This window comes from Drosophila serrata, unplaced genomic scaffold, assembly GCF_035046125.1.
Source record: "Drosophila serrata isolate PLE 108 unplaced genomic scaffold, ASM3504612v1 contig_165, whole genome shotgun sequence".
In the NCBI taxonomy this organism is placed as follows: Eukaryota; Metazoa; Arthropoda; class Insecta; order Diptera; family Drosophilidae; genus Drosophila; species Drosophila serrata.
Window position 1 is genome coordinate 2,927,597 of NW_028257063.1, and position 24,633 is coordinate 2,952,229.

The following is a 24,633-nucleotide window of genomic DNA, read 5'->3' on the forward strand; positions in this document are numbered from 1 at the left end:
TAGCTGCCTGTCAACAGCAGAGTTATTTTTAGATCACGAAAAGGTCAATCCTGCTAATCCCTTAATTGACACATTTTACCCGAAAATTGTCCAAAGATAACTTTTTGCTGACAAAGCAGAAAAGGGATGCCACGACTGCTCACCTCAAAGGCCTGGGCGCTGGCATCAATGGAGCCGCGTGCCTCAATAAGGCCCTCCAGTATCTTGTAATCATTCTCCTCGCACTCCTTCAGATGCTTCTTCTCCAGCAGGGCGGCGGCCTCCGCCCGCGACATCTCCGTCTTGGGCCGGTCCAGTGAAGCTGTCGGGGTCAGTTGGAAATGGTAAATGATGAGTAGGGTTTCGGGACATGGCAGGGATGCTGCTTAGGGGGGGTGGAAAGAGGAGGCGACAACGGCAGCGGCAGAAGCAAGGCAATGATACGGGTTCACCCGGTTAGTTTTATATACACTTGGCTCACGGTTGGGGTTTCGGATTCGTTCGCATTCGTGCTCCTTGTCCTCCTTGGGGCTTACCTTTGTTGCTCTGCAGGGAGACCGTGGGCGATGCTATCATGTGGCAGACGCTCTCCAACTCGTCCGTGATCGAGGTGTACTCGCTGTGCAGTTTCAGCAAGATATTTCTGGAGGGTTTCGCATGCAATACTGATTTACCTAGAGTTCGGTTAGGTTTCAGAGAAGAGAGAGAGAGAGATGTGGACACTCGGTTATGGTCAGTGGTTAATGGTTAATGGTTAATGGTAGTGCTTTTTGGCCAAATCGGTTTGCTGGACTGGTTCTTTGGGTATGGATAGTAGTTTCTGGTGTTAGGTGGGATGGCGTCACGGGTTTAGTAGCCTGAATTTAGAGCGCAAATATCGGAGGCTAAGGATCATTGGCTACTCACCCGGATGAGCGGAGGAGGAGCCCGCGGCGCCTGCTGGCACATCCTTGTCGCTGTCCGGCTCCGACTGCGTCAGGCTCATCTGGCGGCGGGAGAGCGAGGCCAGCTGATTGAGGCTGATGTGCGACCGATTGATGTCCGCTCCGGTGAGGGAGTAAGTCTCAGAGTTGCGGCGACACAAGGACACAGTCCGCTGTCTCAAGGCCCGATGCCGGGCAGCTGTATAGTAATTACAAGATGCTTTTATGAGGGTTCGAACTTTAGGTTTACAAAACACAGAGGACATAGAGGACAGAGCACAACACAACAGAAGAAGCTGGTAGAAAATTACCCTCAAAGTTGATATCCGGCGCCGCATCATCCGAGTTATCGCCGCCGACGAGCGTCTGATCATCGTCATTGCCCATCGGCGTGAGCGTGTCCTTGCTCTCAGTGCTGGCCCCGGTGTCCTGGCGCACGGTGACATACGGCGTCCGCTTGACAGTCTCGCAGGTGGAAGGCCTCTGCGAGAGCGGCAGATAGATGTCCGAGTCCGCCTCCGATTGCATCGACGCCTTGCGCACCACCTGCTCGTTGAGAGCCTCACGGGATTTGACCACTTCGTCGGGTTCCTCCGGCAGTGGCACCACCTCGAAGTGGGTGCCCTCATCGAAGATGTACGCATCCGGCCGGACCTCGGTCAGCGAGCGATTGAATCGACGGCGTGTGGTCACCTGGACAAAGTGGCCATCAATATTTAAGTGTGTGTGTGTGCACAAAAAAACAAGTGTTGTCATTGAATTAATTTATTATAGATCCACTTTCAATTAACATTTGAAACATTTAAAAATATCACTAAGGTTGTCAATCACCAATTTCATCTAAAGTCTCAATTTACTAGTTCAAAAATAATAAATAATAACAAAGTAAAACCTTTAAACAACAAAATAAAAAGGAACCTAATTGGTTTCTAATCTCGGCTAACTATATTTGTCATTTGTCAAGATTCGGATTTGGGTCTAAGCACATCAAGTTCCAAATATTTTCTCTCACTGTGCACTTGGTGCTGCAGTGATATGTATTTCAAACGCACCTGCAGCGAATTTAAATTCAGTCCGGCGCCCAGGGCCAGTGGCACAACAGCTCCACCACCGCCACTACCACTTCCTGCTCCTCCTCCTCCTCCTCCTCCGCCACCACTGCCATTGCCACCGCCCTCCGTATCAGATATCGAGATGGTACGCATGCGGTGCATCTCCGACGGAATGTTTATCGTGGAGCCCCGCAGGTCATCTGTGCCAGCAATGTGTGTGGACATGAAGCGATGTATGACGGCCAGGTGGGAGAGTATCTGCTCCGAGGATTCCTCCATCTTGCGCAGCCGGAACTCAATGTTCTGTCAAAGGGCGGCAAAGAAAATTGGTTTGAGGTTTTGTTTACAATTTGATTTACTAAAGGGTAAGTTAGGGAAGGAAATACGTGTTTAGAGTTTAAATAGGATTTTTCAAGGGATATAGAAATTAAATCAATTACAACTAATGAAGGAATATGCAAGTAGTTAGTTTATCTTGAGTTTTTGTATGTTTTCTAATATCCCTCACTATAATTAATAAAATATCTTAAGATATATCTTTGAAACCGTCCTATTACAAACTATGGAATATGTATAACATATGATATGATAACATATATATTTGAAAACCCCAAAATTTTTTGTTCCGTGTTCTCTGGAAAAAAAAAAAACACAAGTTGATAACATAAAAGTTGTACAAAGAAAGAGCTGCACCGGCTGCATTGCTATCTATGGCCATTCGGACGTGTTAAATTTTCAATTCAAATGCGAAGACGTGCTGTCAGAACCCATGTCAGTTTGGTAAACACGAATCACACACACAGAGACACTCTTGGACTGGGGGAAATTTGCATAAAAACGCAAACATGGAATCGGGAATGTCAAAAGAGGAAAATGCTGGGGGAAAAAGAACCTACTCACCTGAACGGTGGCCGTTTGTATATTCTCCTTCTGATTGATGTCCTCGATTTTCTGCGACATTGTCTCCACCCGCTCGGTGGTGTTCTTTACCCTTTCGTCCGTCGACTGATTGAGAATGATTTCCTGTTCGTGGAAGAAGCCCTCGACGCACTCCTCCTCAAAGTCGTACAGTCGCTCCAGGTCGTCCTTTTCGAGGAACAGCTTGAGACCATTGTCCCGCTGCACCTCCAATCCTGCAGAATGTCGATCAAGGGTAGGACATGTGTTATACGTTATCAGGAGAATTGGGATACCAAGGATGATAACATAACAAGAACAACAACAACGGCGCAAGGCAGGCGAAGGTGTTGTTATTGGTAAATCATCATCATTTCACACCCAGGTGGCGTATACGTAATGCAGTTAGTTACAATTACAGTTAGTTACAGTTACAGTTACAGAGAGAGAGACACACACACACAGAGATACACAGCCGATAGTCGTTGTTGGGTGAGGCAGGCACGCGGGGAGAAAAGTTAGATATTTGTACATTATTGCTGCACATCTCGCACGAGGCGCTCGGTTGCGATAAACTCACAGGGAACAAAGCTAAACTTGCTCATCCCGGGCTCACCTTTCGCCTTTCTCACACAGTACTTGAGCAGCGAGTAGAAGTGGCACAGCGCGATGAATGGCGGCGGCAGGACGGGCTTCTGCTGGTACTCCATAACAACGGTAAAACGCTGGAACATCCATACCTAAAAGGGATGCAAATTCGTTTGAGATTAGTCAAAGAAAGTATAGCATACTTTTTTGGGAGCAAGGAATATTTCAGGAAGAAATCGAATGAAAACAAGAAATAACTTTGGGAAGTTTGCTAGATTTTTAATTTTATATTTTTATATGAAAATTTGTTCGACTAATCAAAGTTTAAAAAATTCATAACTAAGCCAAAAATGCATTAAATTCAATTCGGAAAGCCGTCCTGTGTTAGTTTTTATTGGGATAATAAACCTGCATACTCAGTTTAACATTTTAAAAAATTAAATTTTTTGCCAATTTTTGACAATTTTAATGATGTAACCCCTTATAAAAATTTGATATTTTCGAAAATTGTGAAAAAAATAGATTTTGATCGGACATGGCTAGATCAATTCAGCTTTTAATGCTGATCAAGAATATATATGGTTTATAGGGTCGGAAAAGACTCCTTCGTGTCATTTCAAACTTCTAACTAAAATGGTAATACCTGTAATAAATGTTCTTAAAAAACAGAATAATTCCAACTAAACTTGACTCAATAAATTTGATAAATTCTTAATAGTTTTTAGGAACAAAGTCCAGCTCACTTTAACATTATTTTGATTAGGAATACCCCCCAGTTGATCGAACTCACCTGATGGGACACCGAATTGACCTCGTTGAAGATATTATTGAACACGGCGATGAGTAGATTTATCAGCAGAATATTGGCAATCAACAGATACATGGACATCGTTATCGGCGTTACCCAATGGCCTGTAATCCAATTAGTTTGGCAACGTCAATTTTTTGTTTTTACTTATTTTTCAACAAGACCAAAAGCTCACCAGTGACGCAGCCCGGCTGGCTGGGATCCTCGCCGCAGGGTGGGTCAATATCGCCGGCGAACACCTCTCCGTACAGCATGAAGTAGGGCTGGAAGGTGACCTGGACAACGATAAATTAAAATCACCATTAAAGTGGGTTCATCTGCTGCTGCTGGACCGGGGACGAGGATGGGAGCGGGGTTTGGGTTTCGAGGGGGCAGGCAGGCATCGCCATCGGAACAAGAAATGGCCGGGCGTAATTCAATTTGCGACCGTCGCCCAACATTAATGCAAGTTTTTACACATTGAAACACAGTTTGGTTATTTTTAGCCTTCACCCGGCAGGTGTCGTGTGGGTGGTATAGGTGTTGGTTTTAGTTTTTTTTGTTAGTATGGTAAGTGTAAGTATACTGAGAGAAAAGCAGATTAAGAATGAAAAGTCTTTCTTTTAAATATATTAAAATTGAATTTATCCATAGAGAAACAAGAAAAAGTAGGAGAACAGAGACTTTAAATATTTGGAAAACTTAAAATATTATTTAAGTTTAAATTTCAAATAGTTAGGAAATACAGTTTCAATAATTTGTAATATTTTTGCAACATTTGTTATATTATTTTATATTCTACAAGACGTTTATTTGCTTTAGGGAAGTTTGTGTCACCTTAATTGCTTACTTAGAGATTTCATTCTTAAAGAAATCTTTTCTGCTCAGTGTATTTGGATGCAATATAGTTTGATTTCTAATTAAGCACCACATTTCCCTTAGATATTGAAACCAGCATGCGCTATTTATTTACACACATTTCAAGACCCAAAGGAGTCTCCTCCAGTCTCATTTGCATATCACAGTTGGATCACAAACAATATCAGAGACACAGGGCTCTCTGATTAACATCACTAAATACGTTTGCCTTGCAGCTATCGCTATTTATATGTTAAGCCATTAAATGTAAACAATTTAAAGAATATGTTAAAATGCAGACTTATCTTGGGCTAAATATTACGGATTAAATTGTTTTTCAAACAGCTGCAGGCAGCTTAAATTTATTTGCATGCCAAAACTGAACTGGAAAATGCGGCAAAACTATTAGGATTAAATAAATAGCGAAGGGTGAGGGGGGACTAGATGGATACAAATATTGATAAGCGAAAACAGAGTACACACATTTACCTAAGGAGCTGGACTAAATACACAGCATGCAGTGAAAACTATGAACGATGGAAAATAGTTTCAAGGAGCAGAAGGAGAAAGTTAAGTTTCGGCGAGCCGAAGCTGAAGCTTACCCTTGCAAATTCAACTGGACTTTACTGGGATATAATCCATCCTAAGTAATGGATTCCAACTACGGACACTTGAGTTTTCATTGCAAGAGCGGGAAGAGGGAAAACAAAAAGGAAAACTGACGCAAGCGGAATGCGGGGCAAGAGACAGTAGAGGGGGAGAGTTAAATATATATATATGTATATTTATAGAATAAAATTCAAGGATATAGTCAGAAGATTGAAGATATTATAAGGGGGAGGGGGAGAAGTATAAAACTGAATATTTGGCACACCGATCTCCATCAAGACACAACAACAACGACTATAGACCACACGAATATGCAGCACACAGGTAGAGCAAAGACCCTATAATAACAAGATAAATAATGCCATACGAATTCTCAATCATTCTAGATCTGTTAGCATACAGATCTTTATTGATTAATCAGCATATTAAAAATCTACATTTATACTTTTGCAGAGTATTATTATTCCAGAAAGCAGCTTGTAATAATGTGAAGCAGTCATTTCCGACCCTATAAATCATATATATTCTTGATCAGCATTAACAGCTGAATCGATCTAGCTATGATTTTTGGCTTAGTTATGTGTTTTTTAAACTTTCTTTTGTTCAAAAAATTGCCATATAAAAATCTCGAAAAATACCGATTCGAAGAAAGCTAAAATATTCGTTTTATGATTAATTTCTGATAAGATTCTATAATTTAATTGCAAACTTAAAGGGTTTTCTTTCTTGTTTTAGAATAGACTTAGAATATGTAATTACTCTCTCTGCTAGCTTGTCACTTACATATTTCAATTGAAAAGTATGGGCATTATGGATCTTGTTATTTCAACGTCTTTGGGTAGAATAACTATATATCTTTTAAATTTTTTAGATTTTTCTTTTGGTTTTGTTTTTTTTTGTTTAGATTATTTTTGGCTAGACGCAGCTAGAGCATTCTACAGTCGGCTCTCTAAATAGATAGCAAACCAAAGTAAGTCGATCGATCACATGTTGCGTTACGTTTGTTAAATTCCCGCTGCTCAGATTCAAATGCTCATTGTATGTGGCTGCCGTGGGTGTTCCTGGAGCCGTCGAACTGGAGCTGGATGTGGTACTGGCCATGGTACTGGTACTGGTAGTGGTACTGCTAGTGGTAGTAGTGCTGGCCGCTGTGGTGGTGGTCGCCGGAGCCGCGTTCATGGCATGATAGCCACGATGGTAGCCGGAACGGGCATTATGCGAACGAGTATTGTGGCCCAGAGCGCCCAGAAATCCGGGGGCAACTATTGAGCCGGCAATAACCTGGCATTTAGCAGGTATTTGTTTTTTTTTTTTTCGTTTTGGAAAACATTTAAAAAAGCGTTTTTCATATGCAAGGGTGGCGGTGGCAGGTGGCAGGTGAAAGGTGTGACAGTGAGGGGTGAAAAAGTGAAAGATTTCGAAGATGTTTGAGATGTAAGTATGACAGAAAGAAAGAAAGAAGAGTACAAATACGAGACAGAGTCAATTTAAGCATCATTTTTGATTGGTTTCTTTGGTTCTTTCTTGTTTTGTTAATTGTAAATACTAATTAGTCAACTACTTAATGTAAGAATTGAAAAATGGGGACTTCTACTCGTACGTAAAAATGTTCTTTTTGCATTTGCATCACTACTGAGGAACGCAGGCCAAAAACTAGCTTTGCTTGCTATTTATTATTATTAAGTAAATGTATGTACTCCGCATCGTAATTATTATTATATTTTTATATTTATAAGCTGCAATAGAAATATATCCACACTCGCTCTGGTGGGTGGTGTGTGAGTATGTTAATGAGACTGACATTCGCACACACATACACTCAGATTAGTTTCTGTTTATTTACAGGAAGTCTGACAAGAGGGAAAGGATTGCATTGTGGCGGTGGCTTACCTCCTTGATCAGGCCCCAGGTGGGCTGCTTGTCGGGATACAGAATGGCCTGCCGGCTGACCCCGAAGCTCATGAGGACGACGGCCAGCAGGACCACAAAGTAAATCATGTTCTTGACCATTTTTCCCATCATGGTGACCAGAGGACCTGCAACGGATTAAACAGAATTACGTACACTGCAGAAAAGTGAAAGGATTTCAGAGGACCTTTAGCCTTAAATAAATCAGAGAGATCTTATTTAATTCAGAGGGAACAGAACACTCACCCAGATACTTGTTGACTCCCAGGATATTCAGGATACGCAGATACCAGTAGATGCTATCTACACAGTAGATAACCCTGCCAATGTCCATGGTGCTACCTCGAAACCGAAATGCCAGTCCAATGAGAAAGAGTATTATGGCGGCGCCATCGCAGGGATTCCACATATTCCACGCCCACACCGAGAATTTATGCCTGTCCGCATTTTAATGGAGGCAGGGAGCAGGAGATGGAAAGAAAGGACCCATCGAAGGTGCGTTAATTCAAGCGTGAGGCACACATATTGAAGGGGGGGGGAAAACGAAAAGAAAGTAATCGAAATGCGCACATCTGTGAGATCCCTCATCCCCATCAGCTTCATTTGCACTCATCGCCAGATGCAATTAAACACCAACGGATAAAGCGATGGATGGTGGGTCTACTTACGTAATGGCCACCGGTTCGGAGGATATGATTTCGCGCACCTTCTCAAAGCCCAACGTGGTGATGTACGCTATCGAGTACCATTCCTGCCACCGCGGCATCGTCTCCATCTTCACCAGCACAGTGAAGGAGAACATTATCAGGAAGAACATATAGGCAATCTGCAGGGAGTGAGAAGATGAAGGAGATGCGGGTTTTGGGTTAAGAGCAAATACCGCAAAAATAATTAAAAACCTTGCACAATCTATGACAAGCAGTCACTGGGCACTGGGAGAAATTACAATCAATCATTTGGATAAGTTTAATATTATTTTCTTAGGTTTATAATGAACGCAACTTATTAAAAGTTTAGGAAATGTTTTCCCGAAATAAAGATTATGATATGCTTAATAGAATTCAATCATTTAGATTAGTTTAACATTAGCTTCTTGGGTTTTTAAGGAACGCAACTTAGTAAAAGTTTAGGAAATGTTTTTCCGAATTAAAGATTATGATAATTACTATCTGCTTAACCCCTCTAATGTTTCTCTCTGTGCCCTGGCAGGATATTAAGCACACTACCTCACCCTCCCTCACTGTTAACTGGATAGTAATTTCCGCCACTTACCGAATCGGCCCAGAATTTGGTAATGGGTGCCGTATAAAACTCGTAGAACTTCTTCTTCAGGCGCAGGGGCTGATGCTGCTTCACCTCGTTGTACTCGGAGAGATTGAAGAACTCCCGGAACTGGGCAGGATCCGAGTCGGTGAGGGAGACCTGAGGAGAGTTATACACACACAGGACATAGAGTTAGTGGGAACTCTGCTTGGAGCCAAGGGGGAGAAGAAGCGTTCGATACTTTTTGGCCTTAATTAAATCATCAATGTGCAGTGAACATTCAAAGAGAGAGCCACGTGGAGGATTCAAGGATATATTGTACTGTACATTGGGTGGGAAATTGCGTATACGCCCCGTTGAAGCGGCATGTCAAATGTGATTTGGCTTGGCTTGCTTTCAAACTAATTTTGCTGGTGTTCAAGGCTCAATTTGTTACTATTTAAATCCAGGTGTGGTAAGTTTTTCAGGACAAACACACACATATACAGCATGCAGAACAAGTTAATTAATTGAATTATTTGATTATGCAAAACAAAATGTCCTCGCCTTGGGGTGTGCTGATCTATAATAGTTTCTACTGAGTCAAAAATCGATGGGAAAAGGTGCACTGAATGAAATTGAAACATTTCGCTAAGCTATAAAATAAGCTACGAAAAATGCACATTCCAAGAGGGAATATAATCATTACTTCTAAAAAGCCAGCTACAGAAATGCCATTGAAATGAAAATTGATATTTGAATTTTTAAAAAAATCTTGAGGGATAGAGTAAAAAACAAAATTAAATGCAGGATTCAACTAACTTTGGAGGGCTGTTCATCCGCTCCAGCAGTGAGATTAACCTGTAAATTGATACGATACAAGTACTTGGGGACATTAGAACGGTGTGTGAGTGTGTCGAGGGGATAAAAGGGGTTTCTATCGTTATTTAAATGCTATATATTCGAGGATTTGGAGTGTGCTGTGGATTGTTACGAAGACTATACAATAAATAAGAAGGATAACGCACATTTCTGAGTTTCTCTTTCAGAAAGAGCAACCTTTGAGTGCGTTTTGCATCCTGTTTATTTTTTGTCTTTTAATCTCATGTATGTAGTGTATTTTTCCTATATTACAATACTACAATAACCAAAGTAGAAATAATAATAATACTGGGTATAACAACGGCATTTCGTTGATTCTGTTCTGTGCTGTCAGTTGGATTTTACAGAATGCTAAGAATATATAATTTTGGAGTTTTCAAATTGCAGTCTTATCGCATTCTGAGTCAAGGGTCTTGATGAATTAAACAAAGAAATAATAATAGTATGAGAGGCGATAGGTGTTTTGTTTCCAGTTTGTTGATATGTTTTTTTAGATTTTGTTTCTTGTGGAATTACTCACTTTGCCATTTTCGTGTACTTTTGTATCGCGCACTGAGTAAGTATCCGCCAACAGAGCCTGCAACAATTCACGCACATTTGTTCGCATTTATCAGATAGGAAATTAATCACGCTTTAGTTTACTTTCTAATCTATTTGGCGGTGATCTTTGGACAAAATACTTGAATTGAGTTGAAGTTTAAAATGTAGAAAATGTGGGGTGTGTGTGTTTAGGTACAGATTTCCAAACGATGAAAGTGTGTGTGTTTTGAAGTGAAAGAGATTTGAAAAGATATAAATGCCAATAACTTTGGTTCACATTCCACAGATATGTACAAGAATGTCTTAGGGCTATATGCTAAGTATGTGTTTATGTGAAGCAAACTACGGTGAAGGTGGAAACTCTCTCGTTTTGCCCTTAATAGACTTTAATTTGATTCGACGATTAAGGGATTTCAGCCCCACCCTTCCATCAAGGATGTGGGGTTTGCTCGTGAAACTGAATAACAATATTTGCACAAGTGCAGAGCTTCTCCTTGCCAGACATTGTGGCATTCGATGTGGTTCCTCCTCGGGCTCGGGATGGGATTGCTTGTGGTGCCGAGATTATTACTTAATTGAACTTTGAATCAGCTCGCACAGCTAATGGAAATTCGCACTTAATTCGAGGCAAGCGGATGATGAGCAGGGGAAGGATGCTTTAAAATTTAATGGAAGGGCACTGGAGGCAAAAAGCTAATCAAATTTAACGAGTGGTCGGTTGGCTCACTTACATCTGTTGAGTTCGAGACACTCTTAAAGGATGGCGAACTGTTCAGCTGTTCAGCTGGCATTAGCTTGCACTTAAGGGAAATACATATTCAAATAAGAGTTAGTTTTTGGGCGAGTTTAAATGAGTTGAGAAAGTTGACCAAAGGTTTTCTGCTAAAAATAATATATATAATTGACCCAAAAAAAATCAATAAACACGAAAAACCCTTTGGAAAAGAAAGCCCTTAGGGGAGAGCCCGCATGATAGTAAATTTATGTACTTTAAAACGAAATAAATGGAGCAGAAAAAGGTCTACAAAGTTTAAGTTTACCTTCACAGTCCCCTTTTACATATTTCAGTTATAATTTCATATAATATAAGCCCCATGAAGACTAGCAAAAACAATAACCATACAGACCAAAGCACAAATACAAGTATTTAAGAACAAATTAAAAGTGTGACGAGACTTGGTTCGATTGTCGTTAGCATAGAGATAGAACATAGAACAAATATAAGTACACATATATAGCATAAGGTCATAAGATCTGGCAAACCAGACAGATAGACAGAGAGATATAGAGACAGAGCAGAGAACATATACGTGTGTGGTTTTGTATGCAGATACACATATATTTAGTTATAGATATAGACGACTGGCAACAGCAAAGAAAACAGAAAGTCGGGATGTTGATCTGTTTGGTTGTTACTACCTTGTCGCGATTATTAGCACCCGCGCCCATCCTATATCTCAAGGAAATGGATCTTTTGGCCTTTAAAAGGGCGCTCTATAAACAGACAAAGTTGGATTTCGACAGCGTTTGGTTAGGATTGATGAATATATTCATATATAGCAGATATTAGTTGAAAAATTAAATGGTAAACTTAAACCAAAACACTTAGGTTAAGGACTGGCACATACAGAGACAACGAAACCAAATTAAACGTTTAAAGATTTGTTAGTAGGAAATGAACAAAAAGAGCATTGACATTGAAGCGAGTGAGCTACATAGATACCTCGGCATCCGGCTGCGAACGATCTGAGTCATCGTTGTCCAGATTCTGATTCTCCAGATGCTCCTCCTCAGTCTGAGGCATTTGCTGGAGTTCCTCCTTGGTTTTAAAGTCCAGCTGCCGGATGTACAGGGGCATCGCCAAGCCCAAAATGACCTACAATGAAACAATATTAAAGATATATAAAGAAGTATTATCTCTGGTTGATTTCTAACCCACCTTGAAGTTGGTGTTCTTGCGGGTACGCAGTCCTCCCATCCACAGATCCGCCAGGATCACCTGACTGCAGGGATGGGCCAGCAGGGCGCGATGATTGGCCGCCACAGCCAGGGACAGGCAGCTCTGGTTGGACCAGGAGTGCAGCTCGCAGGTGAGCAGGCGCTGGGCCTTCTCCGCATCCTGTCTATAGCTAAAGTCCAGCAATTTGTTACCTAAAGATTTAAATGAATTATAATCAATTTAAAATTATATTAATCAAGGCTTTCCTTACCCTTGCTCTCAAACTCCTTGGCATAGGAGCGCAACTCCTCATAGATCTCCGTGTCCAGGTCATCCTCGGCCGCCTCGTGGGCCATGGCCTTGTACAACTTGCAGGATACCAGGGACTTGGCCAGCGCCTCCTCCCCATGCGTCCACATCAGCAAGGCCATCTGCTGGCGCTTGGTCAGCACCGCCCAGATCTGGGGATGCAAATGAGGGTGGGGAATCCTTATCGGAATCGAAATATCTAGCTGCAGCTGGAGCCGAAAAATCACTTACCAGCAGCTCATTGAAGGGGAACTCGAAGAGGGCCATTTCGGAGGTGAAGGGCAGCAGGCCGGTGACCAGGCTAAGGGAATTGGCTCCGGCATAGCGCTGATACTGGTAGGTGGAGGACTTGCGGCAGGCGTTGGCATAGCTGTTCATAACCTTGGCGTAGATGGGCCGAAATTTGCGGCGCGTGTAATAGGATCTGCGGAGGAGAAATCCAGTTTGAGTGGGTTTTGTTTGGGCTCTGGCCCCCTCTCGACGATTTGCTTCAGTAATTTTGCATTGTATCAGGCTTTGTGTGAAAGAATACCCAACGACTCTGATGGACATCCGCTGCAGTAGCCGGACTTGAATAGTAATGAAATGTTTCCATTTCACTTTCTTTTTTTTTTTTGAGTCCTTCACCCACATTGTTTGTTCTCCTCGCGGCTCAAGAGATTTCCATTCCCTAAATGTAAATGTAATTTTTGTTTGGGTTTCCTCAAGGCTCTTCGAGGAGAGAGGCAGGCAGCACCTGTCCCGGCTTTACGAGCGCACAATTAAATTCAGCACATCAACACAAGCGTCCATAAATTATTTATGACAAATAAAAAGGCAAATCAATTGAGTTGCCCCCATGAACCCGAGGCAACAGGCAACAGGCAAGCCAATTCCAATTTTATGTTAATCAAATCACAAAACTTTAACGCTTTTAATTACGCCAAAGTTACGCCTGTTACACGGCTGCTGCTCCTGACATTTAAATGTCTATAGTCTAGACATGGAAGAAAAACAGGCTGTGAAGCAGTCAAAAGGCCAAAGCCAGTCGACCAAGAAAAGGCCAAGGACCCGGACTCGAAACCGAATCGGAGTCCGGAGTCCGTAAACCCTAATTTAATATAAACACATCGCTTGTGACGCCGGCTCATTGCCTAGATAGCCTCGACTTCCATTTAGATGGCCATTTGTCAGATAGCTTGCAGGCTCAGGCAGGTTTCGTCCTTTTGATTAAAGGCACAAAAGCCAGAAATCACGCAAGGATGAGACTAGGAAAACTACAAAGGATACCAGCGTAGTGAGTGTCAAATTTGTTTGCTTTACTCTATTCATTCGAGAGAAAGGGAAAAGAGCACAAAGTTAAGGGTTCAAGAATTGATACAAAAATGGCTTCATTGAAATCAAAATGGCCTTTAAGGAGCCAGCATCAAATTGCTGGCCTAAACTGATTGCAAATCAATTGGATTTTATTTTGGCAAAAACTTTATCCTTTTGCTGATTGATTTTTTGGTCTACAAACATTTTAGAGTAAACCACGAAACAGTTTCAGACTCGTTAAATAGTTGCAAGTAAACAAAGTTCATTCGCCAGAACTTGAAGTTGATTTAACAAATTGTAATATTTTTAACAATCAACTTGGCCTTTTGATGGATTTATTTCATTATTTACAACATGCTGAGATGTAAATGAAAATGAGAAATCATTCGCCAATTAAAGTCCATACCTGTCAATATCAGATGTCCTGATGAAGTCCTTTGTGTCTGATTTGAGTAATACCTTATTCTGTTTCCGATTGATTTACGCCACACACTATGTTATTTGCAGTTTGCTTAATAATTTAATTAAATTTCACATTGGCGAACCCAGCTACCAAAGATTCCCCAATTTTCGCCTGGTTAGGGCCACATTTTGTGCATGAACTTTAATTAAATTGAGTGATTCCAGTGAGCGTTTGGTTGTAACTAACGTGTTTATATTAAAACCACAAAACAAATTTGCTCCGGGGTCTTCTGCATTTTTTTCCTCTGACCTCAACTTATGAGCGATATTAAACGGCATTGCGGTGGCCGTAACTAAATTTAAGCAGGCCAAACAGCGCGTTTCGCCTGCCTGGCAAAATATTAATGCTGCATAATTAAGGGGGGTCCTTCGTTGGCATCCTGCCTGCTCCTTTGACTTTCGCCCTTCGCAGCATCAACATGACAAAGCGGAGCCTCATCCGCTGCCTGTGGAGCCCTTGCTGTTAACTTGATGTGCAAACTTATTACATTTTCATGAACAAATTTTCAAAACATCAAGTTTAATCCGCAACACGTTAAGGGATGACTCTACTTGGGTCCATTGGGTCGGTCACCCTTAGTCCTCAAAAAACCCTTTGCCGGAAAATAAAACCCGAAAGTTTTTTGGTTGGCGAGGTGTTTCTTTTCGCGGTTTTAAACCTATTACTTTTCTTTGTGGGTTTTCTTTGGCAAAAAGAAGGGGAAGTGACCACATTAATAGCTCTATTTCCTTTGCATTATATTAGATTAATTTTCGAATTTAAATAATATATATTTATAGAAATTTAATAGATCCAAAAAGGAAATGGATTTCTTTCTTAATGATTTTTAAATACCATTTAAGTAGCCAAATCAAACTTATTTTCTAAGCCACTTAAGCTGCTTTAAGAGCCTTCCGATTGAACTCAAATCCTGGGACTTGGTCAACTGAGTTTCGGATGGCTTTTAGAGCAACAAACTGTATAGATAGCAAAGTGAAAAATCAACATTACTCACCGATATGCGCCGCCCATCAGTTTATTGATCACCAGACCGATGTCGTGGAGCGTGTAAATGTAGCCCTTGGGTATATGCGGTCGGACATCGCGCAGGATATAGCTGCAGGGGTGGGGGTGGGGGAGGGCAACAAGGACATTGAAATTTACATAGCCCGATGTGCCGATGGCTAACAAAACTCACCCCAACGTATTGGCCGGCCCGTGCTTGGTATTGTAGAGCTCCTCGAGGCGCGGTATTGTTAAAAATTTCTTCATCGAAACGCCATTCTCCAGGAGTAATTTGACGAAATCGATTCTATCATGTTCCAGGGCCTGCATCATGGCCTCGTCGAGGGCCCCTTTTAAGTGGAATAGAATTTTTTACAAAATGCAAATGGGGAGGGGACGAGGCAAAGGACCCCTCACCATTGGGCCACTCCTGGCCATAGACGAATATCTCGCTGCGCGCTATGTCCACGCGATTCCACGTCAGGGCCAGGCTCAATTGCTCCGGAGGACTCAGATGCTGTGACTTGAAGAGTGCCGTCAGGATGGTCTGATCCAGCTCCTGTGCCTCGCCCTCGGGCTTTTCCTGTATGCGAAAGACGGTAATCTGGCCGGGAAAATTGTACGCAAAAAAATATATAAATAAATATACATAAAAAGTACGAACGTACGCAAAGTATCTCTTAATGTTGTTTGCCTAGCCGGAAAAAAAAGAAAGAAAAAACCGGAAAAACGAGAGCCTTTGGCAAGGACAAGGACTACTGCTACTCCTAGATCCTGTTCTCATTCAAAAACCAATTAAAATCTTAATAACCACTGCGGCGGAATTGACGAAATGCCAGAATTTGGCGCCTGCCTGCCTGCCTGACGGTGATTTAAAATTCATTACACGTTCAATTGAATTTTGTAGCCTAATTATTTCAACGGGTCCTACGAGCATTAATTAAAAATTTAAATCGCATCGCGTAAAAGTCTCAAGTGATTGAAAAGTTAGCCTCACACCGCGCCGGGTTAATTTGAATCTCCTGAAATCTTCCGGTTGGAGGAGGAAACTTAGGAACTTAATTGAGCAAAGCCCTCTCTTCCGGCAGGGTTATGCGATTTTAATTGATGGTTTTTACCTATAAATAAATGCGGGTTAAAGACTTAACTGTGAACTATGCTTGAGCGTTTGATAAATTAATAATAAATTTAAAGAAGAGGTAAAGAAACATAAAATTTTGAGTGTGTTATTAAAGCTCCCATCCTGGATTCCCTTAAAGCTAATGAATATCCCTTGTGAAAAGGGCAACCCTCTCAACCCTTTTGATTAAATTCCCTAATAATTTAATTACACTCTCCCGACTTGCCTTACACAGCAATTAATTATGTAAATTCAACTTGTGGCTCACACTTCTATTAATAATTTGAGGAAATGCCACCCCAGGGGCTTTGAAGGACTCACCAGATTCTTGTTCCTTGTGCACTGCAACAGCTCCTGGTACAGCTTCTCGGACTGGTCCAGGCCCACCTCGAAGGTCTTCTGTATCGTTCCAATGAGATAGTCCCGCATGGACTCCAGCACCGGCTGCTCCTCGCCATCCGACGCATATCTGCATATAATTTATATAAATACATTTTGTCAGAGACAGAAGACAGAACTCGACCGAGAGGCACCCAAAAATTATTCTGACTAATTAAACAACAAAATTAAATGTGGCACACACAAAAAGGGTCCGACAGAAGGTAAACACAACCAGCCGGAGAAGTGCCAATGGGTTTGTGTGATTCCCCTCACTTTTTCGTTGAGTAAATTTAAATAATTTGCCAAATGTCGCGTGCCTGACAATGGGCCCAGGCAACAATTCGGTTGCTTCGGGTCAAAGGGCATGCCAACATGTTCTTAATTAAAGTTACACAAACTGCGGTTTCTCATTAACTTGCCCGACGGCACATGCTTTAAAGAGGGGTTATTTATGGCAAAAGGAAATTTCTAAAAAACAAAATAAAAAAACACTTTTCCTTATCCATATTTAATAAGGATATTGAAAAGGAAAAATCTAAATAAAATAAGCTCCCTTTCCACACACGTTTAAAAATACATCAGCTATATATCTTGAAAGTCTCAAAAGGCTCTCCTTCTCCCAAAAAAAAAAATATCCTTTGCGATATACTCACTTGTGGACGAAGGCAAGCAGGTCGGCGGCACGCCCGGATCCGTCACACACGACCACCGGAACCGGCGGCGAGTCCGTCACGTATTCGAGCACCGCACGTATCGTGTTGGTTCCACCCTCGATCACCAGGCAGACTACGGGTGTACTGGAATGTGTGACTGCACCAGGGGCAATCCCCAAAAAAACGAGTAACAAAAATAATGGAACAAAAGGTAAAGATTTGAGTAGAACAATCCAGGTGGGGGGACATGCAATTGGGATTTGTCAAATTCACAGAGTGCAGGCCGCCACTAAGGACTCAACAGGTCGATTATGACACTTTTCTAATCACCTGTGTATCCTTACACTCAACAAAAATGAATAATTTCGCTCTTGAAATTATAAAAAATCAATTGTATCCTGAATTGTAGAAATCTCTAATAAAATTATGGTCTATATAATATTTTATAATTGTAGATGGAAGAATATAGTTTGAAAATACTTTCAAAAAAGTGGATAGTAAAGATTTAGAGAGAAATGAATATAGAATAAACTTGAAAGTTGAAAGCAAGAAACTAGATATTGTAATTTCTATTACTTAAAGATAACGAAAATATTTGTAGATTTAGAAGTAGAAAGAAGAAAACTTATTTCCGTATACCATTTGTTTTAAGCCAGTGATTCTTTGCTAGAAGTATAAGTAAATTTGAGAAAAGTCTTAGGCAATTTTATTTTAGTTTTAGTTAAGTTAATTTTGTCGGTATATATAAATTCATATTTATGTAAAGCTGTTTTTCAAAAGAGAAATTGGTTTTTATAATTGTTATTGCGTGAATCTTATTATTGTACAGTTTCTAAGTATATAAGTATTTTTTGCTTAGTTATGAGATATTAAAAAATTTGATGCTTGGTTATGAATAATTTCCGTTTCGACATTATAATTATAATTATAACTATATTTTAATTGCTAAACCTGTTTTTTAACAGAATTTAGTCATCTTTATAAGTTTCTAATCTATTCTTCCTTAAGGCACACATTGCGTATACTTAATTTAAGGGTTTTCACGTTAAGTATACGCCAAGTATGCTAGATTGTTCTTTAATCGAAGACTATTTTTACTTTATCTAGCAAGTATCAGTAAGTAACTCTAATCAGTAAGTATCTATGACTAGTAAGAGTGTATGATCAGTTACTCACTTTGAACACTAATAAACAATGACTTGCAACTTTTGTAACACAACACATATCTGGGACCTGGCTGGTAGAAGTCACTTCGTTCCGGGGATGTTATAACCAGTTGGGAATTTTATGCACAGAAGTGCGAGATTTGTTCGGAACAAATTTAAGCTATTTAACTGAAACTATGGAGTTATTCTTCTTCATAATTGTACTAGTATATAAGTCGAAGAATGGCGAATCGGTTCACTATATTTATATACACATATATAGCTGCCATAGGAACAATCGGACGATTTATAAAACTATGATCAGTAATAAACTATGACCAGTAATTAAATATGAGCAGCAAGTAACTATGAGCAGCCAGTAACTATGAGTAGTAAGTAACTCTGAACAGTAAGTATCTATGACCAGTAAGTATCTACGACAAGTAAGTAAGGATGATCAGTTACTCACTTTGAACACTAGTAAACAATGACTTGCAACTTTTGTAACACAACACATATCTGGGACCTGGCTGGTAGAAGTCACTTCGTTCCGGGGATGTCAGAACCAGTTGGGAATTTTATGCACAGATGTGCGAGATTTGTTTTGGAACAAATTTAAGCTATTTAACTGAAACTATGGAGTTATTCTTCTTCATAATTTTACTAGTATATAAGTCGGAGAATGGCGAATCGGTTGACTATATATATACACATATATAGCTGCCATAGGAACAATCGGACGATTTATAGAACTATGATCAGTAATTAACTATGACCAGTAATTAACTATGAGCAGCAAGTAACTATGAGCAGCCAGTAACTATGAGTAGTAAGTAACTCTGAACAGTAAGTATCTATGACCAGTAAGTATCTACGACAAGTAAGTACCTATGTCCAGTAAGTAACTATGATAAGTAAGTATCTATGACCAGTAAGTAAGTATGATCAGTTACTCACTTTGAGCACTAGTAAACAATGACTTGCAACTTTTGTAACACAACACATATCTGGGACCTGGCTGGTAGAAGACACTTCGTTCCGGGGATGTTAGAACCAGTTGGGAATTTTATGCACAGATGTGCGAGATTTGTTTTGGAACGAATTTAAGCTATTTAACTGAAACTATGGAGTTATTCTTCTTCATAATTTTACTAGTATATAAGTCGAAGAATGGAGAATCGGTGGACTATATATACAGTGGCTCACAGCTTATTTCGTGCAGAGGTAAGCTTGAAATTCAAATTCTTATAGCTAACAAACGGTAAGAGATATCAACAAAATTTAAATGCAGTTTTGTTAAGTAGGAGTTAGGCATTTATTAAGACACTTTATTATTTTTAAATACTATTAGTTAACTCTAAAATCTAAAACAAACTAAAAATAACGAATTTTTTCATGTCACAGCTTATTTCGTGCAAGAACTTTAAGTACACTAAATTTGTAATTCGTTAATCTTAAATAACTTTTTCTTGTTGCAATCCATTAGAGAAGATATCAACTTATATATTTATAACTTTTTAACGTTTGGTTACACTGAAAAAAAAAGTTTTCTTTGATATACCAAAATGAGCACGCGTACACCCATGGAGCAGAGCAAATTGGTCCTAAATCACATTACAAATAAAAAAAAAACTTAATTTTGCTGAAATAGTAAACGTGAGCAATATTCTTGTCCAATATATCATCCACTGCTTCAACCGAGAAAATCTATTAGCAGATAAAGGCCAAAATGCTCAGAATAAAACTGTTTCAGGTATGGAGAAAAGGCGAATTAAACCAAAAAATTAATTAAATAAATTAATTAATCGCTAAAATTGGGCACCAAAACATGAAGTAGATATTGAACATGAAATGGGAAAAGGTTTCGTCCGCCGCGACTTGCGGAAACACAACTTTAATGACAGAGTAGCCCGCAAAGGCCTTTTATTAGGCCGAAGAATCAGAAGCGCAGTTTTAAATTTTCCAACGACCATGTAACTCATCCGTTATCGATCTGGAATGATGTTATTTTCATAGACAAGTCCAAGATCAACATTTTGGGCCAAAATTTGGAAGGGTGGAATGCAGTATTCTTGACATGAACTAAATACAGAGCTGCACACTAAAAATCTAATACCTACGGTCAAGCATGGTTTCGATAGAATCATGGCTTGGGGATGCATGGCGGTATCCGGAGTTGGAATTTTGGCGTTAATCGATGGAACTATGGACAAACATAAGTACCTTCAACAGTTGAAGGATAATTTTGACCAGGACGCCAAGAAATTGAACATAGAGGAGCTACCAATTTTACCAGGATAATGACCCAAAGCAAAAATCAGATTTTCTGCAGACCTGGATGCAATGGAACTGCCCTCACTTAATGGATACACCTGCCTAGTCTCCTGACCTTAACGTCATTAAGAATTTGTAGCCAATTTTGTATCCTGGTATCCGCAAGAGGTCGATACCCAACCAATAAGAGCTCAAAACAGGCCTCTTCGAAGAATGGCCCAAGATTCCAAAGAAACCAACGGAAAAATTTGTTTTTTCAATGGAAACTCGTTTTAAGGATGTAATTAAGCAATATGGAGGCCACACAAAATATTAAGTTTATTATTATAATTATAATTTAAGATCAAGTTGTTTGCACGAAATAAGCTGTGACATAAAAAAAGTCAGTATTTTTTTTGTATTTTAGTTTTAAGCGTTATGTAATGGTATTTTAAAATAATGAAGTGTCCTCATAAATGCCTAAATCCTACTTAACAAAACTGCATTTAAATTTTGTTAATACCTCTTACCGTTCGTTAAATATACGAGTTTGAATTTTAGGTTAGACTTTGCACGAAATAAGCTGTGAGCCACTGTATACATGTATATAGCTGACATAGGAATAATCGGACGATTTATAAAACTATGACCTGTAAGTAACTCTGAACAGTAAGTATCTATGACCAGTAAGTAACTATGATCAGTAATTATTCATGACCAGTAAAAAAGTATGATCAGTTACTAACTTTGAACAGGGTTTACATCGTTAAAATTCTTAAAAGGTGGCAAAAAATTGAATTTTTTAAAATGTTAAACTGACTATGCAGATTTGTTAACCTTGTACAAACTGACATAGGACCGCTTTAATGCCTTCTTGGCTTAGTTATAAGTTTTTTAAATTTGGACTTGTCGATCAAATTTTCGTATATAAACATTGATTCAAAGAATATTAAGTTCGGTTTCCAAAGTTATTATCCTTATTACTTGTACATTGGGTTAAAATAAACCTTTTATAATCCAAAAACTCCTAAACTTCTTGGCAAACATTTTTCGGAGTGCAAATTAATATCCTAACAATGACAGCTCGCCACATCACAGCCAGAATGTCCTTGCCATTGGGCGCTTAGCCGACGGCATTGGCCATGAAAAGAAAATGTCTCTCAATGGCAAGGATGACAAGGAGCTCCAATCTGTGCCCTGATTGGCCTTTTGTGCTGTCGAGCTGTCATATTGAACATGTTGTCCCCCAGACTCACATGGATGTAGCTTCAGGTTGGATATAAACTTCTCCAGCTTGCGGCGCAGGATCAGCTCCGCTCCGTACTTGGCCTGGGTGCCGTTGTCCACCAGCAGGAAGTATGCATGCCGGTTGTTCAGCACGGCCAACTTGGATCTGGACAAGGGAAACGGAAAGGGAAATGAAAATAGAAAATGTAGCAAAGAAATATAATGGGAAATGGAGCAGTTGCAACAGCAGAAGGTGATGATTGCAACAGGTGCCGGTGATTGCAGTGGGAAAAGCCACAACAGCTAATGCTCATGCATTTTTAACGTGGCCCAGACACAATTAAGCCCGTTGCCTTGATTGGACCCCATTAAATATGCATTATTCCAGGTCGGGCTGGAAATTCCCCCACATTTACACTTACCTGGGCGAACTTATGCTGTGGCAGGGCACCTCGCGGTTGTGGCCCAACAGCTCGTGATTGCGCTCGACGATGCCCCAGGGAGCGATGCCGATGCTGACCACTCGTCCTGTCCGCTGCTGTCCCTCCAGGAGCAGGGCATCGCCCACTTGCTTGGTGACTCCTGTGAACCAAGGCAGAGAGATGGGTCAGAGTGGAAGATGGTGGCCCAACAATGGCCGCATTGAACGAGTGCGTAAACAAGTTCATGTCTCCTCCCCTCCGAGGATTTGCTATATAGTCTCATCGCCCTGTTCCAGCGTTTTATATCATAGTTACGGGCATTGGGGGCGTGTCTAAAATTTAATAACAACTCGAGCACAAAACCCAGACGACACAAAAAAAGGACCTTCTCTACGAGCAGTCGAATGAAAAATGTAATAAAATGAAAAGGATATTATATGCGACTGTGAAATGCGCTGCCAGCAAATACAATAGAACAAATAAAAGGAAAGAAAACAGAACAAAAACTGGGTATTTTTCTATTCTATTATGTTCGAGTTTATAATTGTACAAAAAATTACAAATTAATAACGTTTACATTAATTCTACAGGCCCTTTAAAACGAATTAAATAGTTCCAATTAAGCCTCGTTAAAGATGATAAATTTGAATATTACTTTATGAAATTCAACCAATCATTTAATTAAACTTTTTTCAACACAAATTAAATAATTAAATAAATTGTTTAAAATCAGATTTAATTCAATTATAAACAACCTAATTAAATTGCAAACTTTTTGAGCAAAAAACTGTATCGCTTTTTTTGGGCTATAGCCCATGAACTCATCTCTACCCTTTCCCGAGGCTCGATAATCCAATTTACTTGCAAGCACATTCTCCTACCCCCTAGGCCAGTGCCAGCATACCCCACCGATGGGGCTACTGGGTAGCACAATATGTTGACTGCCAAGCCAGTTGAAGTGTGTACAATCACTGGCTGCGTGATTTCCGCTTGGGATTTTATTTATTTAATTTTCGACTGGGGTCGCTCATCCGCACTTTAAGTTTTTTTCCCTGGTCCCAACCCACCGCCTCCGCCCCATTGTTTGTTGTTTGTTTTCCTTGCTCATTTTTCTTTGTGCTTATTTAAGTTGGCTCTCCGGCAAACTGGTAGCTGAGGACGACAGCCTGGGAACTGGGCCGTAATCGTTGGCCATAAAACTGTACAGTGTCCTTTCATGAAACTTAAATGAAACGTAATGCTCACCGGTGTTGGTGCCGCCGGTGAATATCCAGGCTCCCGTGGTCTTGGCCGCCTTCAGCAGTCCTTTGCGTATCTCCTGTGAATCGGAATAGAAAGTGGAAAGTGGAAAGTGAGTTGTGGGGATGCGGTTACTGTCAGTCCGGTCCATTCAATTAGCGTGTGACACACGACCCAGGGACCCTTTTTCGCTCTCACCTTCTTCAATTTGGCCTGCAAATCAAAGTTGGCCTTGCCGCCCTGCACGGTGATCAAAAGTTTTGGCAATTCCAGATTCCATTCCTTGGTGAAGAGCTGCACCAGCAGCTCCGGCCGCGTGTCGAACGACAGGCGTACATACTGATACACACAACAAAAAAAGAAAGTTTGGGAAAGTTATTAAGGCAAATGGCCAACGGGATTGGACGGATTGTTATAGCCTAGGCCTACGTACCTGTGCCTTTGTGGGATGTGCTCCGCCCTGGAACTCGATGGTGCCATAGGCATCGGTGGGCTGGGGGCGTGTGTGCTTGGTGGGCAGCCAAAGGTCGCCGGGTGAGCCACTCTCGATGCCCGGTATCGTCTGATGTGTGATTTGGACCTGGCCACAACAGCATCTGCAAAGGGGAGAGATACATTACTATATGGAGAAGTTTTACTTCAAAGAATTTAAGATTAACTGAAGTTTTTTGCCTTTTCTAGGCTTTTTTACGATTCAAAGTATATTAATAGATAACTGTCATCAAAGTTTGGCATTATTATTATATAAACCTTTAAACTAATGAAAATCCTCCTTAAAACAGCATCAAGATTTATAGAACTATAATCAGTAATTAACAATGATCAATCATTAAATCTGACCAGTAAGAAACTATGAGAAATATTAATGATGATCAGTAAATTATTAACTATGAGTAGTAAGTAGGTAAGTATCTATGACCAGTAAGTAAGTATGATC

General features: G+C 40.4%; 1 protein-coding gene across 40 annotated transcripts in view; it reads right to left on the minus strand.

Moving 5' to 3' along the window:
- The window catches only part of Trpm (transient receptor potential cation channel, subfamily M), a 61,351-nt gene that overhangs the window by 2,166 nt on the left and 34,552 nt on the right, over positions 1–24,633 (minus strand). For 8 of the 40 annotated variants that reach the window (XM_086827078.1, XM_086827075.1, XM_086827076.1 and 5 more), the window contains 28 exons: positions 24,130–24,292; positions 23,895–24,035; positions 23,703–23,775; positions 22,458–22,617; positions 22,065–22,201; positions 17,411–17,567; positions 16,698–16,845; positions 15,674–15,860; positions 15,450–15,606; positions 15,267–15,368; positions 12,745–12,937; positions 12,476–12,665; positions 12,205–12,416; positions 11,989–12,141; positions 10,246–10,302; positions 8,874–9,023; positions 8,270–8,427; positions 7,848–8,038; positions 7,584–7,729; positions 4,423–4,522; positions 4,230–4,351; positions 3,468–3,591; positions 2,855–3,087; positions 1,955–2,257; positions 1,214–1,595; positions 886–1,101; positions 516–653; positions 144–301 (listed from right to left, as the gene is read on the minus strand). In XM_086827078.1, the coding sequence (XP_086683204.1) occupies positions 144–301; positions 516–653; positions 886–1,101; positions 1,214–1,595; positions 1,955–2,257; positions 2,855–3,087; positions 3,468–3,591; positions 4,230–4,351; positions 4,423–4,522; positions 7,584–7,729; positions 7,848–8,038; positions 8,270–8,427; positions 8,874–9,023; positions 10,246–10,302; positions 11,989–12,141; positions 12,205–12,416; positions 12,476–12,665; positions 12,745–12,937; positions 15,267–15,368; positions 15,450–15,606; positions 15,674–15,860; positions 16,698–16,845; positions 17,411–17,567; positions 22,065–22,201; positions 22,458–22,617; positions 23,703–23,775; positions 23,895–24,035; positions 24,130–24,292 (4,651 nt within the window). Of the gene's footprint in view, positions 1–143; positions 302–515; positions 654–885; positions 1,102–1,213; positions 1,596–1,921; positions 2,258–2,854; positions 3,088–3,467; positions 3,592–4,229; positions 4,352–4,422; positions 4,523–5,385; positions 6,975–7,583; positions 7,730–7,847; positions 8,039–8,269; positions 8,428–8,873; positions 9,024–9,665; positions 9,705–10,245; positions 10,303–10,996; positions 11,066–11,684; positions 11,760–11,988; positions 12,142–12,204; positions 12,417–12,475; positions 12,666–12,744; positions 12,938–15,266; positions 15,369–15,449; positions 15,607–15,673; positions 15,861–16,697; positions 16,846–17,410; positions 17,568–18,049; positions 18,077–22,064; positions 22,202–22,457; positions 22,618–23,702; positions 23,776–23,894; positions 24,036–24,129; positions 24,293–24,633 lie in introns of those variants that run through there. The other 32 variants (XM_086827067.1, XM_086827069.1, XM_086827070.1 and 29 more) reach the window with 19 other exon arrangements.